This window comes from Struthio camelus, chromosome W, assembly GCF_040807025.1.
Source record: "Struthio camelus isolate bStrCam1 chromosome W, bStrCam1.hap1, whole genome shotgun sequence".
Lineage (NCBI taxonomy): Eukaryota > Metazoa > Chordata > Aves > Struthioniformes > Struthionidae > Struthio > Struthio camelus.
This window is the reverse complement of record NC_090981.1, coordinates 65,097,548-65,123,707: the sequence shown is the minus strand read 5'-3', so window position 1 is coordinate 65,123,707 and position 26,160 is coordinate 65,097,548. Positions and strand designations below refer to the sequence as shown.

Below are 26,160 nucleotides of genomic sequence, written 5' to 3'. Positions count from 1 at the left end.
TGGCCCATACTAACGTCCATGCAATAATGCTAATTTGCCTGGACCTTGCAGAGCTCCAAGGGGGGGTTTGTCAGGTCAGGAGCCAGGACCACCCTCCACAACTCCCACAGCAAGTTACCCCCCAAAAACACAGCTGGGATTGCATGGAGAGGTGGTGGAGTGGGGAGCAAAGGGAAGTGGGGAGTGGATCATACCTCACGTCTTCTCCATCTTCAAGCATGGACAGACAGATTGTGCACTTCTCGTCAGTGTCTGACTCCTCGCCATCCTCTTGCTCAGCTTTGCCCTCCTGCGGTCTTCTCTGCAGCAAGGTGAGAGATATAAATCAGTTAGGACCGGACTTTCTAACACTTGCCCAAGACTGTGGAGTTGGACCAAGGTGAATGACGTGGGCTTCGTCTATTGGCTGGATCCACCAGGCTAGGGAAGTCTGCCCAGCCAAAATATCCAGAGCGGGAAGGATGCCACTGGCCATGGGGATGGTGGCAGCACCCCAAGGTGTCAGGGAGCCCCAGAGGAGCGCCACTGCCAGGCATGGCAGCTGCACGGGCTCGTCCGCAAACTCTGTCCCGCGAGGCAGGGCTTCATCTGAGAGCTCCCCACTTTTTTCCTCCCAAACGCACATCCAGTCTTATTAACATCCTTTTTTTTTTTTCATCCAAGGGACAAGCACTCCAAGATAGACACAGAGGGATTCGCATCACCTCCAACCTGGCCAATGCAAGGTACCTTCAGCAAGCAGGTGAGGTTACTACACAAAAAAGCATTTCTCCCCTTTTCTATTTAGCTCTATCTGACTCAGTCCAAGCCCAGCCGGGAGAAGACTTTTGGCCCCAAGTTCCTACCGGTTAGGGGGCGGGCTCTCCCAGAGGGGATACCCTGGCAAAGCAAGGGCGTTGAGCAAGCGCTGGTGCAGCAGAAGGGCTCCCTCGCCTCCCAAAGGCTGCCGCCGCGGGCAGTGGCACCTGCATGCAGACAGGGGTGGGTTGGCATGCACAGCGCCCCCTCGGTGTGTGCACTTTCTTAGCATGGGTGGACAAGTCATAGAGGGGGGAAATTGCACGCGCTGGGTGGGAGAAGGCTGACACCCTTTTGAAAATTTGGCCCACAGCTTCCTAGCCTAGAAGTGAGAAACAGCCAGCTGAGCCCCACGAACACGTCAGCCCGGGATCCCTGCAATATGTCAAATAGCCAGTGACAGACAGGCCTGGACAGGTCTGTATTTTACATTCCTCCCCAGTTTTGGGAATATCTTAATTTACAGCATTGGTTTGCCAGCCCTAAGGCTGACTACCCACTGACATCCTCTCTCTGTCCTCTGCATACCTACAACTCTTGGCTGCGAGCACTGCCGCTTCTCAGCTCACCTTCTTGTACTTGTGCGGGAAGGTGAACCTCTCGATGGTGTTCTGCACGGCGCCCCGGCTCACGCTGCCCAGCCTGTCCTCCAGCTGCAGCAGCTCCTTCAGCAGAGAAACAGCAGGAAAAAGCCATCAGGACAATGCCTGGGACACAGGCCCCAGGGACAAGTGGGAGCCACCGGCGGGAGCCACCAGGAACCAGGCCCTGGCCTGTGACGCTCCTTCCCCACCACGTTTTACCTAGGAAAATTTCCATGGAAAGCAATTTGGTTGGGCTTTAAGGATGGATTTGATCCCTGGAGCCTGAGCTGATAAGCTCAAATTTTGAGCTAGGGGCTCAAGGTGCAGAGCTGAGAGCGGGATGTCAAATATTGCAGAAATTAAAGTGGAACTTGATCTCTGTTTGATAGGGGAACGCAAGCCTATCAAAAAATCAGCACTTTGCTTACAGTCATAAACTGAGCCAGAGTCAACCTCAGGCAGACCCAGACAAGACCGTCTTTTACCAAAACTGTTCAACCCCTTCGCCTCTCGATTAACACTGAAACTGCCAGAGGCCTCAACCTGCTCATGAGCACTTCATCAAATCAGTGCCACTTCCCCATCATTTCCCAGGTGATGCGGGAACGGGGATGATATTTCCAAGCTGGCCCCATCTCAGCCCCTTTCTTTTGCTGACCCAAGGAGACTGAGCAGAGCCTGTATCTCCATCCTTGCCCTTCCTGCATCCCCCCTCTGCGATTACCGCGCTGCAAAGCGGAGCTGTACGAATTTACGTCAAAGCTTGCACGCTTTCCCAGGGCTTAGAAATTTAATAATAATTCCAATCTGCGAGATACGTACTTCGTAGCTTTCCCGCACAGCGGATGTGTGCCTGTTTGGATTCAGGCCCTGAAGAGCAAGTAGCTGAAGCTGAGGATAAGGGTAATTTCTGATTTCATGAACGACCTGCGAGAAGCGAGAAAGATAAAGCCGCCTGTGTTAGTACAGCAAAAACCCTTCATGTATCCTGATTTAAAATAAGCACTTTAAAAATGCAAAATTAAAGAGCAGACTGACACCTTCATTAATGGAAGCCTTTTAATAAACAAGAAAAAATGAGGTTTATTAAGTAAATCTCTTATAAACTGATAATTTAGAACATACATTTTGTCTGAACAAACTACTTGCAATAATTTCTGCCGCACCTATAATACTGTGGTTCCAGGCCCTCTATACGGGTTAGCTTAAAAAGAGAATTTTTTAAAAAGGGTGGATTCCTTTCCATCTGAGCTCTGACTTTTTTTACCCTACCATAGGGTGCAGGTGTCAAGATCTGACTCCAAGATGCTGAGGAAATAACACCACCATGGGGTTTCCAAGGATGCTTTAAGGACTAGCAGAGCCCTGTGTGGCTCAACTCAAAATACAACACCCTGCTAGGAGAAGGGCCCCTGAATAGACCCGGTCTCTGCCTATGCAACAGAGAATTTACAGACAACGGTGAGGCCGATGCAGCTGGCAGTTGCGTGATGAGGACGTGCATGGGGATGATGGGGAATGAGACACCTCCCACGAAGTCATCTGCATGCTGGAGCCTTTTCCCAAGGATCAAGGCCAGATTCACCCTCAGTTACAACAAGCACCAGTCTGGAGTAATAGCACCGACTGCATCTTTCCAAAGCAGCCGAACGTCCTCCCTTGCAATTTTTCCCCCCCCTTTCTCTAATCCAGAGAGCGCTGATGCAACACGATCCTTTCAAATGCTCCCTCCCACAGCCGGAGATAAGTGGGATCCTCAGCAGACAGGTGATAGAGAGATAGCAGCCTTTATTTTGACTGCCTGCTGGCAGACAATGCATAAAACATCTTGCCGAGAAAGCGTTTCACTTACCATCTGCGTCGAGGACGTGCTCCTGGGGAAGTGGTGCATCCTCGGGGTAGCCAAGTAATGCTGATAGGGCTGGGGGACCGGACGGACCTGGAACTGGGCGTGAGTCAGGCCTGCGTCGACGCTGAGATCCCTGCGGGCGCAAGACCAAACAATATGCAATTTTGATGGTGTGGTTTTTATGCTGTTGCCTTTGACAAGTCAGATCACGCTCACAGAAGAAGAGAGCAACATCCCACTGGTGGGATCTCGCCTGCCACAGGTGCCTCTATCTCAATGCCTCAATCCAGGGTGATGCTACTGCTTTAAATTGAGTTTCCTCGGATTTCTATGGTCACCATTTCCCCAGCCAGCACAAAAGCGTGAGGCTACTGCCAGTTGGCATATGTGTTAGCCAGAGTCAAGAGCTTTATGGACGCAGTTTAACTTCAGAGCCCTGGGACCACAGTCTGTCCAGAAAAGGTAATAGGTTTAAGATATTTCTGGATGAAGCACACGCTCTTCTTGAACCCTGCTCCTGCAGCCTGGCCTAGGCAAGCAGAACGGGAACTTGGCTGAGCACCTGGGCCAGGACTCAGTTCGGTGGCTTTGGGCACTTCAACTCTTCCAGAAAAAACAACCTATCTCAATGGTGAGACTTCAAAAGGACTGAGATCCACGTTGCAACCTGAGGGAGAGCTCCCAGCTTGCGGTACGGCGCTTTGGACCCCTCCGTCAAACAAAAATCATTAATGTGCCTGCAAATGCCTCAGTTTCGTGCAGGCACCATCCGGCAGGCAAAGACGCCACACACCCCTCTTCCCCTCGCTGCTGGGAGTGGAGACCCAACACAGCATCTCCATCTCTAATCCAATTAGCTGATCCCTTGTTGCTCCAGCGAAAAGAATCTCTCACAAAACAAGTGCTGTGAATGTCATTCGCTTTATCATAATTACAAAAGCCGGCACTCTAATAACCTTGCTTGTCCCATGCCAGCTGGAGCAAGCTAGGCAGCTAGATAGACAAACCTTGGCCATCATAAAACTCAGGAGACATCCAAGAGGAGCGCAACCAGGGTGGGAATCCACAGCACAGAGCATTTTCCGTCTCCCAAGTCACATTTTCAGATATTTATCCCATCGTTCAAGACTATTCCCAGGTGGACGGAGGGCTTGGCTGGAAATGAGGAGACCTTGGATCCATTCCCAGCCCTGCCGCTGGCCTGATGCATGACTTGGCCATCTCCTTTCTGCCTTCCCAATTCCCTGCCTGAAATGTAGCCATGATAATAGCTCTGTCCACAAAGTGCTTTGAGTTCAAGTGGTGAAGAGATGTCTCAAAGACTAATGGCAACTACTAACTTGCGTAAGCTGTTGCAGCAACAGCGCTGCTGAACCATTTGTGCAATTGTGCATCCGATTGTTAAAATCTGATATTTAGGCTCTCAGAGCGACGCTGTAGGTCCAGAGCAGAATACTGCATGGAACGGTGTTTTTCCACTGTTTTGCCGTGGATAAGCAGAGTGCATTAGCTGAAGAAAGCCAAAACCAACCATCACCTCCTAGGGTGTGCTCCACGCACAGCACCTTGATGCTCAGTTGTGAGATCCAAGAGCTGCAACGCCTGCACTGCACGGGCTGCCAACAGCTATTAACTGACGGATAAGGCCTGAGACAAAAAGACTGGATAGCAGTCACTAAATGTCTATTCATGAGATCATTTCAGGAACAAAATAGGAGTTTATTGCTTCTTCATATGAGCATTTTAATCAAGGTTTGGCTGTCCAAGATGACTGATCACCTCCAGCTCTTCCTGCCATCCCCTCTTCACATGAAGGTGCACACTACTGCCTTCAAGCCAGTGCCAGAGGAGCTGATGTGGTGATATATTTTCCTGGGCAATGTGCTCTAGGTGACCCTGCTTGAGCGGGGAGGTTGGACTAGATGATCTCCAGAGGTCCCTTCCAACCTAAACGATTCTGTGATTCTGTGATATTAGACAAATGTTTTTACATTGGTCACTGGGCAAAATTGTCCAAGTGCCCCAAGGAGAAGTCAGTCACCAAATACATATATTTACAGTGTATGCTTTCCTGCCATCCCCGCTCTTCAGGTTTTACAAGGTTGTGGAACGACATGGCGGGGAGAGGGGGAGAGGAAGAGGGAAACATTAAGTGATGCTTTATCAGATTCTTCTAATGATTATATTTAAGCACAAGACACACCAAGAGAGACAAAAAGACAGACTCCATCCAAATTGAACATCAGCTGCTTTGCAAACTGATCAGAACAACATCACATTGGCCAAATTCAGATCTCAGTGGCACCAGTAATGGGGACATCTGAGAAAAAAGTGGCAGAAGGATCTGGCCATATTTTAGGCTGTGTATTACTACCCCTGGAGGAGAGAAAATCCTATGTTCAAAGAACTCTCTATTTGCAGAGCAAAGCACTTAGATGTTCAGAAATGTCGTAACTGAGATGTCCTGTGCCATTTTATTTTGGCCCCCTTGTGCATACGCATTATGATCGTCTCTGATTACGTGTTCACTTGCTATTTTTTTCCATTCAGTGCACAGAATAGGCTTCACTCAGCTAACAAGCAGCTACTCGAAATGTGCTTTTATTTTCTTACTCTTTGAACTTGGGCCTTATAGCTTCGTAATTGTGCAAGACCTCAAAACCTGCTCTGAAAACAGAACAACCAGTTTCCTCCTCAGCTTTTCCAGGATATTGAACACTATAGTGTGCAAACTATTAACAAATATTAATTCATTTACTTCTATGGGTTAGGGTAGCATTGACCTCCCTAATTTAGGGCACGGAGAGGGTTGTGGCTGCTCTTTTTGAGCAATGGTGGACTGCAGAAGATCTTGTTCAGCCAGAGATGTTGGTCTGCAGGAAAAAGACCCTGGGCGATGCTTCACCAGAGGCGATGCCTTACAGAGGGAAAATCCCCCGGGGAAGGTTGCTATTTAAGGTGCACCCTACGTCCGTGGGTGGAAAGAGCTCGGGAATGCCGATGCCTCGATGTTATCACACACGTCTAGCAAAACATTTGCAGAAAACGACTACGCCGAAGCTATGCACTTGCTCGGTCTGCGTAGGACTTCAGTATGTGCTCGTGGCCCTCCCAGTCATGAGTTTTCCCTCTTTGCACGCTACCAGTGCTATAGTTAATGAGTACAAGCATTAGCTTTTCATGAAAGCACCGAGGCAAGATGGCTGGCTAACCCCAACCGCCCGCTTAGGGTTTTTTTTAAAACCTCATTCAAAAGACTAGGGAAAGGTAGAAGACTTACCAGTCCGTGCCTTCGGCTAAGTACCTGGGCTGGGGCCCCATGGGCTGTGGAGTTTGCAGTTGGTGGCTGAAGTCGAAGCTGGGGTGCAAGCGGTGAGGCTGGACAGACATGCGCTCTTGAGCCCGCCTGCAGGAGGAGGAGATGAGCTAGTGTTAGAGGCACGGAAAACACCGCGCAGGTGTGCTCCTTTCTCCATCCAACCTTTTTCTGTGTGATGGACAGGCAAGGCTGGGGTCCAGCACCTTCTCCCCTGCCTCTGCTGTCCTGCAGGCAGGGAACAGAAAGCGGTAGAAAATATTGCGAGGTTTTTCTAAGGGCTCCAGGCCCGCCTCATGACTTTTGTCCTTTTGGACTACCTTCACTCAGAGGAAGAATGTGTGCTACTTGATCAGCATCAGATACCAAAACGTCTATATTTAGAGAGCTGCAAGCTGGATGCGCAGGCAGGATTTGCATTACAGACTCATACCCCGAGCTCCCTACCGAGTCCCTGCTTACTGATGGGGAGGGAGCCATCACAAAGTAAATCTCCAGGAAAACGCTGGAGCAAATGGAGCAGCAAACTGCTAGATACAATATTTCTCAGGCAGCTGCAGCACAAAGGCTCCTCTCTTGAGGGACAACCCCCCCATTGCCAGGACTGTGTCCCCCACTCTTGTAAGGTTTTGGACATCTCCCTCCGATGCAGCTGGTGCTGGCTGCTTGCAGAAATGGGCCTTGGGAGTGAGTAAGACCTTTTCTACACCAGGATCACTTTTCTCAGAAAACCTGCTTGCAGATATAATGCTGACAGCGTTTATGGAAGCCGTTTCCGCGTGGAATTGTACTCCATGGTTTTATATGAATTTGGCTTATGACTAAGAGGTAAACACTTGTTTCATCAGTGCCTCAGCCTCGCATATGTTCGCTACCCAATTATTAACTAATCATTAAATCCACCTAAAATCCAGCTTATGTAGAACAAAACAAGGACGAGAAGAATGCACAATTTGCAGACAGAAAGTGTGGGGGAGGAAAGACTTTTCCTTCTGCAGCCGTCTTCCCAAACGCAGCATTACCACAGAGGCTCATTCACCGGCCCTTGATCCACGGGCGCAACCCATGAACTGCTTCCATATGTTTCCAAAAACGTCTTCCTGTCCTACATATCATCTAAATCTCTCGCTCAAGAAACAGACTCAGAATAAGGCCAGACATCCATTTCCACCTCTGCAGAGAAGCAGTAATTCTCTTTGCAGTCATCAGCCCAGTGTGAATTTAGGCCGCTTTTTTGACTGAACATGCTTCAGATCAACAGCATCCTTCTCTCTTCATGCAGCCAGAGCACAGCCAGGAAGCCTAGAGCAGAGCAGCGAGCTCTTTGTGTACAAAACCAAACACTTAAGGAACATGTGGATAAAATCTCTCATGTGGTTTTGAAACAACAGCTACAAAAGTGTAGCTCTTGCACGCAGTCTACTGCTTCCTCTTTGATCCAGGGTTGGTTCACTGCAAAACCAAGGCATTGTGGTCGTGATTCTCCTGTGGGACAATAATAGTTGACCGTGGGACAAACTAGATGTTGGATCCCCGTGGGAAGGGCCTAGCCAGAGGTAAAAGCTGGAGCGCAGCTGTTGGCAAAAGTCCTTTGGGGGTCTGCAGCCCAACTTGCAAAAGCTCCAGCACACTCAGCAAGCACTGTACCGGTGTTGCGCCCTTGGCCAAAGATGCTTCACGGCAGCGAGGACTGCAAGAGCTTCCTGGCAGCCTGTTGGGCATCCCCCAGAAAACCAGTTTTCCAGCTATCTGAGCCCGAAACGCCCTTACCTCGGATGGGGCATGAGCCGGCGGTGCTGGGCCTCAAGGAGCTGCTGCTGGAGGAGGTATTGCTGGTGTAGCGCCTGAGGTAGGAAGGAGGGTCCCGCCACGTCCTGGAAGGGCAGGGCTGGCACCGGTGCCAAGGGCTGGTGCAGGGGGCCGCTGTGCTGGTGTGCGGGGGCCATGTGGGGTGTCAGCCCCGGCTGAGGCTGCACCGCAGGAGGCAGGGCGAAGTCGGCTGAGAGCGGAGCTTGGGGACCCAGGTGGAAGTGCCGGCAGGAGGTAGCATGGGGATGCTGAGACCTTTGAAAAGGAGCACCTGGAAGAGAAGAGGGCGGCCGTCACGGCAGGTCACACGGCTGCTGAGCTGGAGCAAGAGTTAGGCAGGTGGCTGCTGCTCTCTTCCACCAGCAAGGCAGGAAGAAAAGGACAGGTCCATTAGCCGAAATCAGAGCAACTCACAGGGAAATGTCAATTTTGACTAATAGTTCTCCTCCTCCAAAACATTTTTGGTAAAAAATTGTTGGGTTTTAGATTCAGAGTAACTTTTGGCGCGAAACTGAAATGCATACTAATGAAAACTTTCTTTCGGCTTGGTTTGGTTTGCCTTTCTTAAAGAGAAGAAGGAAAAAAAAGTCTCAACATTGTAGAGAAGGAAAAAAGTCAGTTATCTTAACTATGCTTTTGCAGGTTATCGGCTCACAGAATTTTTTCAAAGGTTGTTGACTTCCCGTACAATGCAAGGTGTTTCTTTGTCCCTCTGAAAATGTCTTATAGGCAAGAAAATAATCTCTGCTCTAAGAAACTATCTTTCACTGACTGCAGGACATGAATTTGACATCTTCCACTTCTGAGAGCAGAGATTAAGATCCTGGGTATTTGAAGAAACCCCTTTTCAAAAGCCAGGCCTCATAATCTGCATGCATGGAGGAACTGCTTACAGACAGCAAACCCAGCATGAACTGCTATGAGATCACCTACTAAAGTGGTGGGAATGAGGAAGAAATGAGGTGTCAGAGACATCCTTAGCAGAGGCTTTTTTCAAAACATCTGGCACTGGCTTCCATCTCCCTTGAGACCTTTGCTTAGACAGGCCCTTGGCTCAGTCCAGCGCATTAATTCCTACATTTCCAGAGCACTTACAGGCGTCACAGCAAAACTCTGGGCTCTTAAACTAGGCAGAAAGGCAGCTCAGAGCTGAAGGATGAGACTTCTCAAGTGAGCTGTTAGAAATGCCTCTCCACTGAGGATCAGCCCCAGAACAGGTGACCTGCCATTTACGCAGTCTTTTGAACGCCTAAACTTCTTAAAAACTCCTACAGGGTATGGGTTTTTTTTCAGTCTTTGGGACTGGCACAAAATTTCCAGGAGGAACAGCACCATGAGACACTGAGTGTTGTCCCTGGCTTGCACACAGTGTCTTGACCCAGATCCTAAGAACCCTTCTGCTTGCATCTCCCGTCTGTCGGTGGACAGGGCTAGGCAAGCACAGTAGCCCTCAGCACTTTCTGTTCACCTCCTTATGGAAATCGAAGATGCACAAAGCAAGCCAGATGCCAGCAAGAGAAATAACAGCAGAAGTGCTAGCAGAAAGGAACGGTTTGCAAAGCAGTGCATAAGTAATTACATGTAGCGTCTCTCAGATACGAACTAATCCTCCATAATGCCCCTCTGAGAGAGCCGTGCATTTGTTGGCATGTAACAAATGCACGTACCACCAACAGCAGAACTTCTGAAGGTGATAATCACTCACGCTGTCAGCTAACGGCACCATTTGACTACCCTGTTAATTAAAACTGGAGGAGCTGGGATCAGACCCACCATTCCTCAATGACAGAGCTACAAACCCAGACCCGCGAAACACCGACATACTTCTCCCCCTGGTATTGTAAATTATATTTGCTGCCCCAGACCCGTGCCCAATTCACTGTGCCCTGCTGGGTGGTAAAGGCTGAGTCTCCAAGCAAAAAAATGAAATTGAGATTCTGAGCCACAGCGGGCAAAGCCACGCAATGGCAGGGAGATGCCTCTTAGCTGCTGTATTTGCTGGGCACTTGCAGAGGGACTCCTCTTAACCTCTACTTAACCTCTAACAGTGACAAATTGTCCAGATGGAGAATAGCTTTGGCCAGACAATTCTCCCAGGTGAGCCATTAACCATCCCAGGTCTTCATGAGGCCTGAAGGAAAGGTGTGAGAGTAATTCAAAGTGCTAATCCTGCTACGCACCCAAACACACAAACCTTTGCCACCGAACAGCAGCTTGGTTGTATTTCCGGCAAAATTGGCTTACCACAACATAGGATAACAAAGCTTAGTGATATCCCCCTGCTTCTCGTGGGACAAATCTTGCAGCCCGGAAGAAAAGTAGAAAAAAGGTAAGGTCTCATACATTGAGGCTATTTCTTCTCTTGAAGCCCGGTGGAACCTTACCCAGGGATTTCCAACCTTTCATTTGCATTTTGGGAGGCTTTAAGCTGATTCAGTAAAATGCCTGCAGGACCTTTTCCGAGCTTCCAGCAAACCCGAGAGTCTATGGGGGAACCGTAACCCTCCCATCAGTGAGGACAAACGCAGGATGACGGGATTTGGTTCCTAGAGCAAGGATGGGGTCTGGGATTTGGTTTTCTTCTGCAGACTGAATGACCTAAAGCCATCTACTAATCCTTAATCCTCTACAAGTTGAGATGACTGGACAGGAGACACCTGCCTTCTAGCCAAAATTTAGACATCCAAGTCTAAGATAGTCTATGTCTCCTCAAGAGAGAGTGCAGAGAGAAGACCCTCTAGAGCACAATTCATCTTATCCTAAAAGTGACATCTAAGTGAGGAGTGGCTATGTGTACGTAGATATGAAACAGGACCTAAGACCAATAGGTGAATCCCCCTTTGGAGGCATGTGCTTCTGAGGTACCTACAGTTGGTGAGTTGGGCTCAGCTCTCAGAAAGCAGAAGACAAAGAAAAAGGATTTTCACAGTTTGGATTTTTTTTATTATATTTTGGGCGTCCAATTCCTGATTTTTAAATGTCTAGAGTAAGCAGTACTGTGTGAAGTTCATCCCCTTGAGCGGTTAAATAAGACACAGCTGCCCATTGCAACACAGGAAGCAGTTGCACTTAGTGTCCTAAGAGAAAGGTAGGAACAGAGGACACCAGGCAGGAAGGGGACAAGAAAAATCGACCATTTTAACTGGGGGAAATCTTGCCAGATCACTTCTTTCAAGATCAATTTCCCCCTTGAACAAGACCCCGTTGCTCCTAGTGGAAGGCGAATGGACTAGCCCCTTTCCCAGGCAAGGAGCTGTGATAAACCAGGGGCACAAGGTGGGCCTTGTTGTAAGAGCCTTTGGATCTGGGTTGTTCATCCCCCACCAAGACAGTCCTGGCAAGGGACTTGATCATACAGTTCCCCTGCAGTCCAGAAAGTAGAGGGAATCTAAAGGGAACCAACGTTTAGACTACTGAAGCTAAATGAGAGAAGTGCCCCCTTTGAAGACTGCTGTGTTCATATTCACCGGGCTGTCTGCAGTCTGATTTTACCCATGTTCTGATGAACCCCTCTGTCTAAAGTAGCTGAGCAGACAAATTTAGAGTTTTCCATGAAGTCAAGCAGTTTTTACCAGATTTTTTTTTTTCTGAATACCCACTAGTTCACTAGTTTCCTTCCATAGGAAAAGTACTATCAAGATGCGACTAAGACCATATGATTAAATAAAAACCAGCATGTCATCTTAACATAATTCACCATCCCGTGTTGAAGCTGTTTATTCCCTACAGCTAATCCATTTGCTGATGAGGATGTTGAAACAAAAGCAGAGCCTTCAGGGAACACTTCAGCAAATCTACACCTATTAGCAGTGATCCAGTCCCATACGGAAATAATGGCAGCTGGCGTAGCCAAACCGGCAGGCACAACAAAAAGCGAATACTTGCCAAACATAGGAGTGGTGGACCCCAGAAAGCCCTAGCAAACAAATAACAGTGCAAAACAGAACATTTCATCCCTATGTTATCTATTGATAAGTTTACCCAATTCTACTCATTGTATCAAGCCACAAGGGGTCTTGGTGGAGACTTCTTTTCAAGGGCACATGCTGATCTCACACACACAAAGCAAATTCAGTGCCACTCTGCTGACACCAGCTAAGCAATGTTACTCCAGACAGATAACTCACGATGACCAACACCCAAATCTGGCTCACAGGCAGCTGACCCCTGTTCGACACAACAGAAGATCTCACATTAGTAGGGCCTGTTAATGATGAATCCACTAGCACATCTTCCTTCTCTTCCCTGAGTCACAGTTTGATTCCAGGTCATATTTGCATTGCAGTAGAAAAATCACTGCCCATAAAATGCTTCAAGAAAATTTGATTCATGTATTTAATCAGCCTTTTGTGTAGCTAGTAATGTCTGGCGCAGCCGAGAGCAATCTGTAACAACATCAACCCAGATACATCAGCCCGCCTTTTGTTTCTACTCCCTGTAAAAGCAGGACTGTCATTTTCACTTCTCAGCTAAGCCTGGAGAACATATTTACAGCGGAGACAAGGAGGTTGGGAACTGTGTATATTGAGCTCCAGAGCTGCTAAGCGCATCTTCCACGGGCCACATTTCCCACCAGGGGCTGCAGGAAGGCAGCACCACTCTGGGATCAGCGAGGTAGAGACCTCTGTGTCCATCACAACAGGCTCCAAAGCTGCGGTCCTCAGGCTACTGAAGGTCATCTTTCTCCATTGGGATACTTTGACGTTACAGGGAGAGGTGCTAGCCAGCTCTTGGATGGCTTTTTATGGCCTACCTCAAAGCTAGCTAATGGGCTTATGAGCTGCAGTGGTCCTTTCTGCAAGTACGCAACTTCTCCAGCTGGCAGGGAAAAGGAAAGCCCAGTGCCCTCGATGCAGAGGCAACGTGGTCCTCATTGCTCTAAGGCTGCAGGCAGCACCGTGCCTTTGCAGCAGATGGCTTCTGACCTGAGGCCAATAGGGAGCTTGTGTCCCCGTGTCCAGTCAGCCAGGCAGATCAAAGTACCAGAAGGAGAGGGTCCTTCTTGCTGTGCAAGGCTTGTTGAGGTGCTCCTTTCGCCTGGAACAACTAGCTCCGGTCTCACGTATCTGGGCTCTGGAGAATAAGTTTCTTTGTGCTCTCCATCAGGCTACCCACCAGCCAGAAATCCTTTTTTCCCTGCCCTGTTGCTTCTTCCTTTTATTTATACGCTCTTTCTGTGGCAGATGATAGCTCAAAGCAATATCAGATCAGCAGCTCTGAGATGAGCCACATGTCATATCTATGTCTGCAAAGGAGATAACTTACTCCAATTTCTGGAGTCTCCTGTGAACTGGTAGAGGGCAAAATGTCATGGAGATCAGAGATGCCTGTCTCAATGCAAGCATCTTATCTGTGCAGTATTTTTAGAAAACCAGGAGGGCTGTTTCCCCCCTTGTTTGTCTTTTCCTCCCAGCGTAGCTGGAAATACCTGATTTTATACAGATGCTTCCTCTGGTGAATATGGTAGTGCAAAACAGTTGGGCAGTTTTGAATGGTTAAAAAGGAAATAAGTAATCTGGGCTTTTTTTTTTTTTTTTTGACCCTGGTTTGACCTAGCAGTTGCTCTGTATTTTCTGCAGGTATGAACCTCAGCTACTCCACGGCCCAGTTTCCCTACCTGTGCCGCAAAGGTGATACTAAATGGAAAAGCCTGCTGGGAAGGTGGTTTAACGGCTATTTACAAAGCACTCAATGTTTAGCTGGAAGACGGCATTACAGGCTGCAGTCTCAAATTTAGGAGCTACCGATTTGTTTTTAGAAAGTTAACAGACGATACCGAAGCTCGGATGCTTGGACTTGTTCAGCCTCTTGCCATCGTGGAAGGGGGAGCGGTGCAGCAGAGTTCCCACCCTGCCACTCACGCCGCGCTCAAATGTAGTGGAAAACTGCGTGGAAATTCATCACTTCCTCCCCTCTGTTGCTTTCTCCCTTCCACAGTTTTCTTCCCACAGCTCTACAGTTATATTTATTGTTTCTGTACATTATTTGAAGCAGCTTGGATGTTTTTTCATTAGAAGGAACGCTCAGGATTCCTTAGGGCTCCCAGGTGGACCATTAGAAATGACACATTCATATGTTTTTACAGGTTTCTAGGTGACATCTAATCACAGAAACGTGCTGGGGAATTCTGTCATTGGGGATTCTCCAGCTCCGGGAGAACGGCTGGTCCTTCAGCATCCGTCGAGATTAGGCGATATATATGCACATGCAAATTTACCCCTCCGCCAATATTTTCCCCAGTAAGGCTCAAAGGGTATTGGGATTTATGTGCTCATTAAAAACTGACCGTCGTGGAGATGCAAAGCTCCCAGGTAACCCTCTCAGAGAGACGGGGGCTATTATAAAAAGAAAAAAAAAAAAAACCCTGAAATGGGAACCTTTTCTTCCTGCTGCCTTTCCTCACAGGAGCGGTATTTTTGGAGAAAGGGGGCCGGGCGTGCAAGGGAGGGGGCCGCAGGATCGGGCCCCGAGCTGCCGCTGGAGATGGGCATCTCGAGCAGACAGCTGCTGCCCGGGGAGCGCCGGCGCGGGGGAAAGGAAAACAAAATCTGTCTTATGTCGTTAAGCCGCCTGCGACGCGTGTGAATTTTCCCCCGGGGGAAGGCAACCTGGTCTGCTTGCCGAGGCACGAGGAGCCCGTGTGCGCGCACCAAGCTATCTCAATAGCCGAGAGCGGCCCGGGACGTGCCCTCGCCTTCCCGTGCAGACGCCCCTTGGAGACCTTGGGAAGGCAACGTCGAGTCCAAGGTCCTGCGACGCCGGAAGGGGAAAATCCCGGGAACGGCTTTGGTTTCGGGGGGCCGTGAGCCCGCGAAGACCCGCTGCCACGGGAGACGTGTGCTCTGTTTGCAAGCACGCTACGAGTTGCCCGGTGCCCCGCCTTAGGGTCGCTGGTCATGTATTAAACCTTTTGCAAATTATTTATAAATATACCCTTATTAATCAGGTTGCGTTAACTTGCTAAGAGGGAGTGGGAGATGATGATGTGCGTGGGGAGAGAAAAAAAATAGAAATCCCCAGACCAAACCTAGCCAAACCCACTGTGTGCTCAGGCACGTAAAAATCCAGCTGCCTTGCACAGACACAGATATTATGCATTTAACACAACCATCTGCCTCAGGTTAGCGGACAGCAAGCTGAAGGCAAGGCGAACAGGGAGGGGAGGAAAAGAGGAGGAGGAGGAGGAAAGAATTGGAGAGAAACAGATCAGATGGGAAGGAATCCGTCTCGATTTCAGCACCTTCCCCAACAGCTTTGTCGTTTTGTTTAGGAAACTGGTAGAAATGTGCCAAAAATAATACACAATCCAGCTCAAATCCAGCTCAAATCCAGCCCGGGGCGAAGCCTGCCGTCCTACGCGTCTAGTGCCCCGCTGCGGCGAGCAAACCCGAGCTGCAGCCCCGGCGTACGCGAACCGCACGTTTTACCCCTTATTCTGCTTGGAGTTACAAGCAAAAAAGTTTCTGCTTTTGGCTAAAAGCCAGGGGAAAAAAAATCAAGCTGGCATTTACAAGGCACGAGGGGGCATATGAGCCTCCCCGGGTCCACGCAGGGGACCCCGACGTAACCAACAAAAGGGTCCGACTCCTTCCAGAGCCCAAACTGTGCTTTCAACCGATTGTACTTAAAACTGGCAGTAAGTAACGTTTATCAGCACGTTTCCACCCGAGAGGAGAGGAAGGGCTGAGGCGAACGCCGAGCGGTGGGAATTGGGAGAAACAGTGATGAGATCCGGCCTGGCAGCCTGGAAGCCGTCGCGGGAGCCTGGGACAGAGATGTCTGTTTATACAGACGTGCCTTTTTCAGGGAACCATTTTCCAGTAGCTTTGAGGAAAAAAAAAAAAAAGTATATATATATATATATATATATATATATATATGTACATATATGTATATATAGTTTTGCTGAGGATGATGTTTCACAGGAGCGTGTTGAATTCAGCAGTATTTTCAGCGGGGAAAGGAGAAACACTTCAGCAGCGCCGATGCATTTCAATTTGTCTGAGTTTTTGCTTTCGTGCTGCACGCTCTGTTTTAGCTAGAGCTTTATTCTCAAGTACGGTATTCAAGGGCATACTTGTGATTTTCGGCTCGTTGCGCAAAAAGTCAAAACGCGCTGGAAGAAAAACCGTCATGGTCCCACTTTCATTCCTCCTTTCCCAGGCTTTCATCTCTATTTTAACGTGTCCGGAGGGATGGGTGGTCCCCGCAGCTCGGCGTGCTCGTTCCCACCCAGCCCAGCTCTTCCTCCCCGAACGGCCGCGTTTCTCACAGTCTCGTGAAATCCCGCCGCTGCCGACCTTGGAGCGGGCTGGGCCCTCGGTTTTGGCCGAGCCGGGTTTAAAGCAGCGGCGGAGGGATGCAGAAATCCCCTCTGGCGTTACCGAACCCCGCAGCAGCTCGGCTCGCCGCAGCAGCTGGTGGGAAACGTGCGGCATCGCTTTCCCCGATCCCCGGGGGGGATCGTCCGTGCCCGGCACCGCCCTGGGAAGCGCTGGCTCCCGGGAGCTTTGGCCGTGGGCCGCCGTTTCGCACTGAGCTGCCGGGCGTGCACGCGCCGAGCACACGCGTGTGCGTTCCCGGCGACGGGAACGGGGGGCACCCCCCGGGCCTGGCTTTGCCAAACGGATGTGCACGAGACGGGTAGCGAAACGCGGAGGGGATTCGGCTGCCGGCCGGCCGCTCGGGTTACTTCACCTGTCCCTTGTCCCGCCCGGCCGTCGCAGCTGGCTCGCGTCCGAAAGGCGAGCCCGTTTTGCATGTGTCGCATCGGCAAATGCACGCCAGCAGCGGGGCTTTTCGGCCGGCTCCCGGGCTCCAGGACTCTTCTCCAGGGTTCGGACTACTAGCCCGATTTGCAAACAAAATGCAAAGAAAGGAATTAGAGGGAGCCTGGGGTCCCCTTGGTCAGAAGATGCAAACATCCCTTGGTCAGGCCAGTGTCATCTTTTGAGCGCTTGCATGTCACTCGCGGGGCTGCGTGACCGCACGAACTGGGGGCAGGGATCTGTTTTTGAACACTGCTGTGTTAAGAAGAGCCCTGGAGCCACCAGTCTGCACTGGGGACACCTGGAGCAGCTTTCGAGCGTGGAGAGAAAGTGCTCCTTGCCTTTCCCCAACCTGGAAATGGGAAAAGTCATCTGGGGAAAGGAATTCATCCTTAATTCAGCAAAAAAAAAAAAAAAAAAAAAATCCCAGCGTGCCAGAGGGCTTTCAACTGGACCTGTCTGCAGAGAGCAACCGGGAGAAATGAAGCCGCCTGCATCCTGGGGGAGACACTCGGAGCAAGTACTATCCCTTGGCAATGTGAAAATGTCCTGACACGGGAGCCCTCGGCTTTGACAGGCAACAAGAAGCTGCAGCCAGTTGTCTGGAAAGGGAAATTCAATACGTGGGCTTCCAGTGCTTCCTTACTCCTGCAGCATCCGAAACACTTGCCAGCCACTTGGAGCTGCTGAGGACCTGACTTAAAAAACCCTTAGCTGCTTCTAACCACCTGCTGTGGACAGTTGGTAACCAGCATTTAATCAAAGCCCTGGAGATGGGACCCCAGGAATACCAACCCCAAAGACAATGCAAGAGTCGTGCCATCACTCCGTGCTTCAGTTTCCCTCCAAAACAGGGGCATTTGGCTGAATTTAAATAGGTGGGTCCATCACAATCTCCATCAGCTCTCAGTGGGGTGAATCCAGGGATTTGATTTTGGCCAGTCCTGGAATTTGGGGTCCGGCCACTAATTCCTCCTTATATATGAGCTGTCATCATTGGAGCAAGTCTGGCTCCCTTGTCCAGCTTCCCTCAGGGCCACCAGAGCCTGGGTGACCTACCAGCTTCGTCCAGTGTAGCCGCAACACAGACATCAAGGAGAGGGACGAAAACCTGACTTTTATGGGGACATGAGTCCAGCCCGACCTGGACCATCATCATCTGAAGAGCTGCTTTCTCCCCAGGGCATCAGCTTTTCCCTGTCAAGGGGAGAGAGGTGTTTTGGGGCATGATTTGGTCTCACCTGGTTTAGACGTCCCTGCTAGGAAGAGGTTGGAGCAGCATTTGAAGGGGCTCCTGAAAAGCCAGAGGATGCCATTTTGGGGATGGTTATCCTACACTGATGTCATCTGTCTCCATTTTGCATGCACGGATTTTTTTTGTCACCCTGTAGTTCCCAGCTGATTTTTCCTTTTCTTTATGTGTTTATTTGCAGCTGAAGCCCAGAGTGGTAGGTCCCACCCAGCATGTCACCACAGCTCCAAGTGGCAGTGAATTGGGACAGGTTGTCAGGAGACTTGTGGAACATTTCAGCGTTTCTGGGAATGGCCCATTAGGTTGGGCAGGGGATGTTTTTGCAGTGCAGCCTTTCTCCTTTGCTAGCTTCCCATGGCTCTCTGGCAAATCAACCCCAAAGCTGCAGATTTTTGACCACAGTGCACACACAGCCCCTTTCACCTGCAGAAATGCTCCACTGAAAACATCCGTCAGACCTCACGGAGGGAGCAGTCCTGGGACAACCAAGAGGTCAGGCAGGCAATTAAAGAAAGAGCAGTGGCAAGTGGTGGGTATTTAATTAGTGCCACTATTAATGCTGAAGGCTAAGGAGTTTTGTAGCAGTGAGAGGTCAGGACAGAAGTCAGGACCCAGGACATCCCCCTGCAAAGGGATCAGTTGTGCCACCCTTCAGATTTCCTCTGAAACCTTGCTGAGACATGCTAGGAGTAGCGCATAACATTTACCAAGGATATTGCAAATCGATTTTTATCCCCAAGCAATATGAGATGCTAATCGGCAATAAAGCCATCGTACAGAGCAGCCCTGCAGCTGCTCACCTAACTTGAACCGGAGCCCAGGAAAACCCTGGCTATCGTGAGCCCTGCCACTCCGCCTCCCAGCAATTCCCCTTCTATCCCCCGAGAAGGAGGAGCTTTTGTAGCTGAAATCAAAGATCCTGGAAGCCTACTCCCTGTTAAACCTGATATCCTGAAGTTTATAGGTATGTGTCATTCCAGGAGCGAGCGAACTGTGTTTTAAGTACATGCATGACTTTCTTGAGGCAGAAATAGCTCTTGCTTTACATTTCTGCACGCAGCCCTGGCACTAGTTAGTGCTGCTAAGCCTTGCTGTAATAATATATAAAGGAGATCTCTATGCAGACAGCAATAGGGATTTTATAGGGCCAAATGTAAAGCCACCCATAGAGGTCCCATTTGCAGGTGGTAGGCTATCCAAGGGAAAGTGACTTGGGGAAAGTGCTAGGAGAAAGGTCGATAATCAGCAAAACCAGAGCTCCCCAAGCATCAGCCCAAGCATTTTGCTGTGTCACCTGGGAGCCAGGGCTTATCCTGGTGGGATGTTGCCTTGGGCCAGAACTGGGAAGGAGGCAGAAAATGCAGAGAAGGCCCCAAGGATGCCGCAAAAGCCAGGACCAGCATGTCCAGGCTGCATCCCAGCAGCTGCAAGCGCATCCTACTCCCAGACCCTTAAAGCTAAAGCTGGATGTTCTCCTGATGGACGTCCCCTGGCTCTGGCAGGAGTTAATTTAGAGGAGTCCCGTGGAGGACGGAGTGGATGATAGTATCCGTCCCTTCCGGCTTAAAAATCCATCCATTTACAAATGATTTCCCCTCCAACTGAAGTCAAAGGAGCCTGATTGCAAGGGACTTGCTTGGCCATTGCCAGGGGAATAGAAATCATATTCCTGCTTATTCCATCAAGAACATCCAATTTCTGTAGCATACACAACGCTTTAGAAAGAAATGCACAATTTTACTGGTAAATACAATACCGAGAAGCGGTCATCAAGGAATAAGTGATAATGTCACAGGCAGAAGCCCTGCAGGTGGCCCGGTGGCAATCAAGTGGGATGCTGCAGGTATTGCTCCATGTCACGAGCCGCTTCTTATTTCCCTTATTTCCCAGCTTCTAAAATGCTCTAATAGCATCCGGCAGCCCCGACAGAGTTAAGCCTAAGTCAATGTTTCCATCATAAACCTCACTTTCGAGGGGCTCATAACTCTCGACATTTGTGCTCTCATGAGGCCAAAACTTGGCATCGAAGCACACAGACCAGATGCGGTTTTATTTGGTAATAAATAGCTTAAATCTCATAAGCCATTTTTTTCCCAGCTTAAGAATGTAAAATGAGAAAAGAAAAATGTTTAGGATTTGTTTTCCTACCTTCAGATAATTTTGAAAAAGCAGCTTACTGAAGGAATGGCAGCCTTTTTTTTTTTTTTTTGGATACACACAATCCACAATGCCCTTTCTCAAATATCTTGCCTTTTTAATCTCCGCTGTTTAAAAGGATCAATGCCTTTTGTGCAGTGCCCGCATTGCAACCAGCTCTGTTCACCCAGCCGGGATTTCCAGAGGTGACTCGCAACGCCGGATCTTTGGCACATTAAGCAAAAGCCTGACGTTCAGCAAGGGCTAAACCACCGGAAAATTCTCCAAGCCCTTAATCAATGTCGGCAACATTTTGAGGACGGATTACTGTTTTAATTGTGCCCCTGTGACATCTCGTTTTTCAGATGTTCACACGGTTAGTGCAGCCCAGCACTATCTAAGCAACCCTGAGACCCACCGCACTGCCCGCACATGGTGTAGATGTGCACCAGCAGCGGGTCCAGGTGACTCACCAAACCAAAGAGCAGGGAATCAGAAGCAAACAGCCTGAATATACAGGTAGGCTTTTGGATGTCTGCCCTCGAGTAACACTAGCCACTAAAGCAAGGAGGTGTCACGGCAAGAAGGCTCTGATGTGAAGCTACCCAACACGGCATAGCAACTGCATGCAGCCACCCAAAAAAGGAAGACCTGCTTGTGGCAATCATGCCCTCACAAGGATTTTTAGGTGAGCAGATTGCAACACCACATCCAAGCTACATTCAACCAAAAGGTTTCCACACCTCTCATTTGGATGGGAAATAACCCAGCTCCCACTCTTTGGCTCCTGGAGAAAGCGCCAGTCACGGTCCAAGGTTGGGAAGCATTTGCTTCGCACCAGGTCAATATGCCAGGTGTGTCCACACTGCAAAACTACTCATGCTAACTTTAATCTGTCTGAAGGGAAGAAGGCAGCCTGTCTGCACCCCATGGGCTTGTCTTCACTGGAGGCTTTGTTTTTTTTCTTTTAGATCTAAACCTCGACCCAAAAAGGTGTTGCAGAGCTGCAGGTGAACATCAAAGACCCAGACACTACCAGCAAATCCGGAATGAAACTAGCCGGGGACAAAAAAGGCCCATATGCAAGCCATAGTCCAAAGGGAACCTACAATTATTGATCTTGTTTCTTCTTCAGGTATGCTCAGCCACTGCAGGAGGAATGAGGGGCGCTCAACCAGACAAGGAGGTTGCAGGGGGAAGGAGGAGAAGGAACCTAGCAGCAAAATCTTCCTTCTTCCTCAAGCAAGAAGCAGCCTCCAGAAATTTGCTCCCTCCCAGACTAGCTCAATGGGTCAAACAGAGCTAAACTGGGTGGCACCGGGTGAGAAACTGGCCTGGATCAAGAGCCCTTGCCTTAAATCAACCACAGAGTATGTAATCATGCGTCGTGGGTGCCTTGCGGTACGGGCAGCACTGCGGACCCGGCAGAGCTGCTGGGAGGAGAAGGGGCCCCTCCATGGGGGACACGGCGCAGGACAGTGGACAGGCTAAACTGGATGGCCCTAAAGCAATCAAAGGTAGGGTTGCCAAGGCAATGGCAGGCCACTTCATCTCCCTTTAAAGTATTTTTTTAAAGAGCTATCTCCTCCTATTGCATGCAGGAATAAATAGCCTGGATGGGACCCGAACTGACCTCCTGTTATGATTTTTACTGTTCCTGACAGTGGCTTTGCCAAGCCCACTCAGACAGAAACATTTTCCTCTCTCAAGTGGATGCTGTTTCATTACATCTACCTTGGAAACCTGCACGTTGCCATTTAACATAACCAGCAGGCGCAGCGGGCGCACAGAGGTTACACAGCCCTTGGCGCTGCTGGACTAATCCTTTGACCAGCAAACTCCCTTGGAGAAGCCTGTTAATGGCACCGGGTCACTTCCATTAGCTTGTTTTCCAAAGCCAGGCTTGCTGTTGAGAAACAAAACTGGAAATCAGGGGGAATTCAGCGCTCAGGGCCATGTGGATGGAAACAAAGAAATAAAGAGAAAGTTTTTTTCTCATCCCTTTTGAGTAGCTCGCTCAGGTTACGGAGCAACCTATGAACCATTTATAGGGCTGGTTAAGTGCCCTATAAACACGAGTGGCAATGACTGGAGTGGGGTGAGCTGCCAGGAAGAGGCGAGGAAGCGAACGATGCTACAGCCACGAAAAAGTGCATTTCCATCATTTTTGGCACTGCTCCTGCACTGGGGTGGCCCGACGGTGCTGGCAGCTTAGCAGACTCCTGAATGCAGGAGCTCCTGTGAAATACCCAGCCGACAGTGACTGCACACCTGCACCGGGCATGTGCACAGCTGTGCACCAGCTCTCATGGGGGTGAGGCTCAGCTGCTCCCTGAACTCCTAGTCGTGGACCTGTGGAGGTCATAGGAGATCGGGACACCAGAAATTGGACTAGGGGAGAATTACTGAATCCGGTTAGGTCAGGAGCCCGTGTCAGCACAAGATCCAAGGGTTTTGCCAGATATATTAGCATGGTAGTGTTAGAAGGTTGATGACCTCGGTGAGAAATCTGTCGTCTTGTTGAACTTTTTCCGCAAGAATCTAACGCCCAGTTAAACCGATTCCTTGACTCTGCTTTTCCTCTTTCCCCGATGAAATTTGGGTTTGGCACAGTTCCTGCACGGACAGACAGCACTCATGTCAGACAAGGCCTTTAAAAAGCTAGATTTTTCAAAGAAATACAGGATCTGGTGATGTATCTAATGGATATTCAGAAATGGCCAAGCAGATCCAACTGTACAGCACACCCTGACTAAGCACTGCTTTTTCCAGCTCAGCTAAGGCCTAAACAAGCAGTTAATAAACCTCAAACTGGTTTGAGCTTTCCTCTATCGCCCGCTCCCACTTCTTTCAGAGTGGTTGTCCCTCCATTCAAACCGTATGAGGTGCGATGCTCCAGGGCCCAGGAGCTGGGACGTGAGACTGGCAGACGGACAGCATTCTGCTTTACAGCTGCTGATTAAACAGGGACGACAACACTTGGCAAAATGCCAAATTAATTAGCACCAGCCACATGATCTACAAGTCCCTTATTGGCCTTAAAAACCCGTGAATCTTCCAAATTCATTTTCACATACCTCACCGGCCTGACATTTTCCCTTGAATTTGCTGTTCCTGAAGTTGTATCTCCCTTTGATAGGTGGCTTGTGCCATTTTTAGATGCTGTGGGTCTGAACACACGACAGAAGGAATTCAGAGTCTTTATAGCTCTTAGCCTTTCAGAGAGGGTGGACTAATCTGTGGTTGATATTTAGCAGAGGCCTGCCGTGCAACACATGACCCCTCGCTTGATATTGTTATGACCTTTCAGCTTCACTTGTGAGACCATTTGGAATTTGTTTGATTTTGGTCTCTCGGCACAGCCTTCAAGCAGACTTTCCGTGTCGTGGTGAATCACAGGGCTCCCAAGGTAGCGAACTCTGTATTTAAATAGCACGCGGGAACTGCAGAGCGCTTGCCTAGTGCAATAAGGACTGAGCTGGTTAATATACCCCATTTTACAAAGGAAGAAACTGGAAGGAGGAAGAGAATAAACTTGGCTTTGGATGGCGGAACGAGGACCCGATCCTCTCCTCTACCTGCCTCCCACAGAAAGGCATTTTGCACACCTGCATATCCCTCACCGGGAGCTTGCATCCTCGCTGGCTCTTGGTGACTTGTTAGGGAGCCAAAGCCACCGCTTCCCATATGACCAGCAAGGCCTGCTGTGCACCCAAGGCTTGCAGGGCATTTACAGTTACAACCTCGGTAGGGGCTCCCACGCTGATTAGTATGTTGCCACTGCCGGTAACAGGAGCCAAAGAAGACCTGCAGGGTTGAGTTTCTACCAGGAGCTACAGCCTCACAGCCTCAGAGTGAGAGAGCTCAGGGCTAAGCTGCACGTGTGGAGGTCACTCTTGCATCTCAGAGCCTGGAGACCTCTCCTTCCCAAATGATGTCAAAGCACCTTCTACGAAGCGACAGCTCTGGATCTTCAGGAGGCATTTAGGAGACCGTAATTAGAGAGGGGAGGACCAGCTCCCGAATCCAGCAGGGAGGGAACCTGCACGGCGAAAGGCCAGTTTGGGGTCCCAGCTGTGACACCTCCTCCTACTACCTGTCTTCAGCAATCGTGGGGCAGGATCTGGCTGAGGTTGGGATGAAAACCTATGGCTTCACCCCTGATGAAGTGCCCCAGCCCTGGGGTGCCCTCTCCTGCTTTTCCTTCTCTCACCCCTGACGCTGGGTATATCTGCACCCGGAGAGCCCCCCTGGGTCTGGGTCTCGAGGCACATTGTCCTAGTGAACCGAAGGCAACTGAGAGGGCAACGGTAATGGCTACAGCACGGGGACATGCACCCATGGGACCACCACAGAATTTTCCCGCAGTCCAAGGTGAACAGACTGTGCTGCGCTCCTCCCCATGGCACACAAGATCCTGCCAGGAATCGGCGAGGTTTCGAAGAAGAAAAAAATCCACCATGTTTAGTTCCAATTGTGACCTCGAAGCCCCGAGGATTTCTGCTAATTATTAAATTTAATTTATTTTGATGTCTTCTTGGGACTGAGGCTGTGCGTTGCGAGGCTGATATTGTTTCTATTGCAGCCTGCCAGCGTTCAGAGAGACTTCAAATTAAATATCAGTCACACATTAAGGTCAGGTAGCTCAATTCCATTATCGGGCGGCTCGATTCAGCCTCCACATAATGACACTGGCTCTAGCATCTTAATGATCCTGCAAGAGGAACCGGGCAGCGCGGTCAACGCCAGCACACAGTGATTGGCACCCCGCAGACACGGGGGACCACAAAATTGATTTTAAAGGTCCATTCATCTTCTACAAATCACAGCTTAAGTTTTCCTGACCTGTGACAAATCTGTACGAACCTCCGTTTAAAGAAAGAGAGACGGAAGAAAAAAAAAAAAACAGATTTCAGCACTGCTGTTCTACCTCAGTTTCCAGCCCTCACCCCCTGCAACATATTTCAGCCTCTCACTTTATAGCCAAGATTAAAGGTTTTGCCCCCCGATGTCAGACTCCTGCTTGCCACAAAGAGGGACCGGAGCATTTAAAGAAGATACAAGATCCTCGTCGTTGCGGGATCCCTGGTCTCTGGGCTCGGATAAGCCCATCCCGGGCCTGGTAGCATCAGATCAGAGACGTTTTAACATTGTGGTCGGGGTGAGGGGAAAGAAGTGGAGGATGAGGAGGAGGAGGGGAAGGGGATGAAGCAGAACCATAAAGCCCTACCGCAGCAAACGGTGTCTGGGTTTCAGCCTTTAAGATGTTGCGCCATTATTGCCAAGGCTCTTGGAGGTTTATAATAGCTTTTTTTCCTCTGTAAAATTCATCCTCCTAAAAGCAGAGTGTTTATTCCACTTGAGTACAAATAAGAGTGAAATAAGGGCAGAACGGTTTAACAGCGTAGTTACGCCTATTAAAGTGACTGTAAAACTAACATCGAGGCATTTCACATTAATTCCCTTTCGGTGACTACAGATCTGATTTACCTTGACAAATCCACTGCTATTCTAAAGCGGCAACAAAACTCGGTGGCACCGTCTCGGTTGGCACTGCCAAAAGTAGGTGTCAGACTCAAAAAGTTAAGCTCTGTGAAATATATGGGGAAAGCAAAACTATTCATCAGAGCACTGAAGTACCCATCTAG

General features: G+C 49.5%; 1 protein-coding gene across 1 annotated transcript in view; it reads right to left on the bottom strand.

Moving 5' to 3' along the window:
• The window catches only part of LOC138064195 (E3 ubiquitin-protein ligase ARK2C-like), a 45,422-nt gene that overhangs the window by 3,795 nt on the left and 15,467 nt on the right, over positions 1 to 26,160 (bottom strand). The window contains exons 2-7 of the mRNA XM_068925795.1: positions 8,318 to 8,627; positions 6,512 to 6,637; positions 3,235 to 3,364; positions 2,205 to 2,309; positions 1,368 to 1,463; positions 195 to 301 (exon numbers count right to left, since the gene is read on the bottom strand). Of these exons, the coding sequence (XP_068781896.1) occupies positions 195 to 301; positions 1,368 to 1,463; positions 2,205 to 2,309; positions 3,235 to 3,364; positions 6,512 to 6,637; positions 8,318 to 8,627 (874 nt within the window). The remainder of the gene's footprint in view (positions 1 to 194; positions 302 to 1,367; positions 1,464 to 2,204; positions 2,310 to 3,234; positions 3,365 to 6,511; positions 6,638 to 8,317; positions 8,628 to 26,160) is intronic.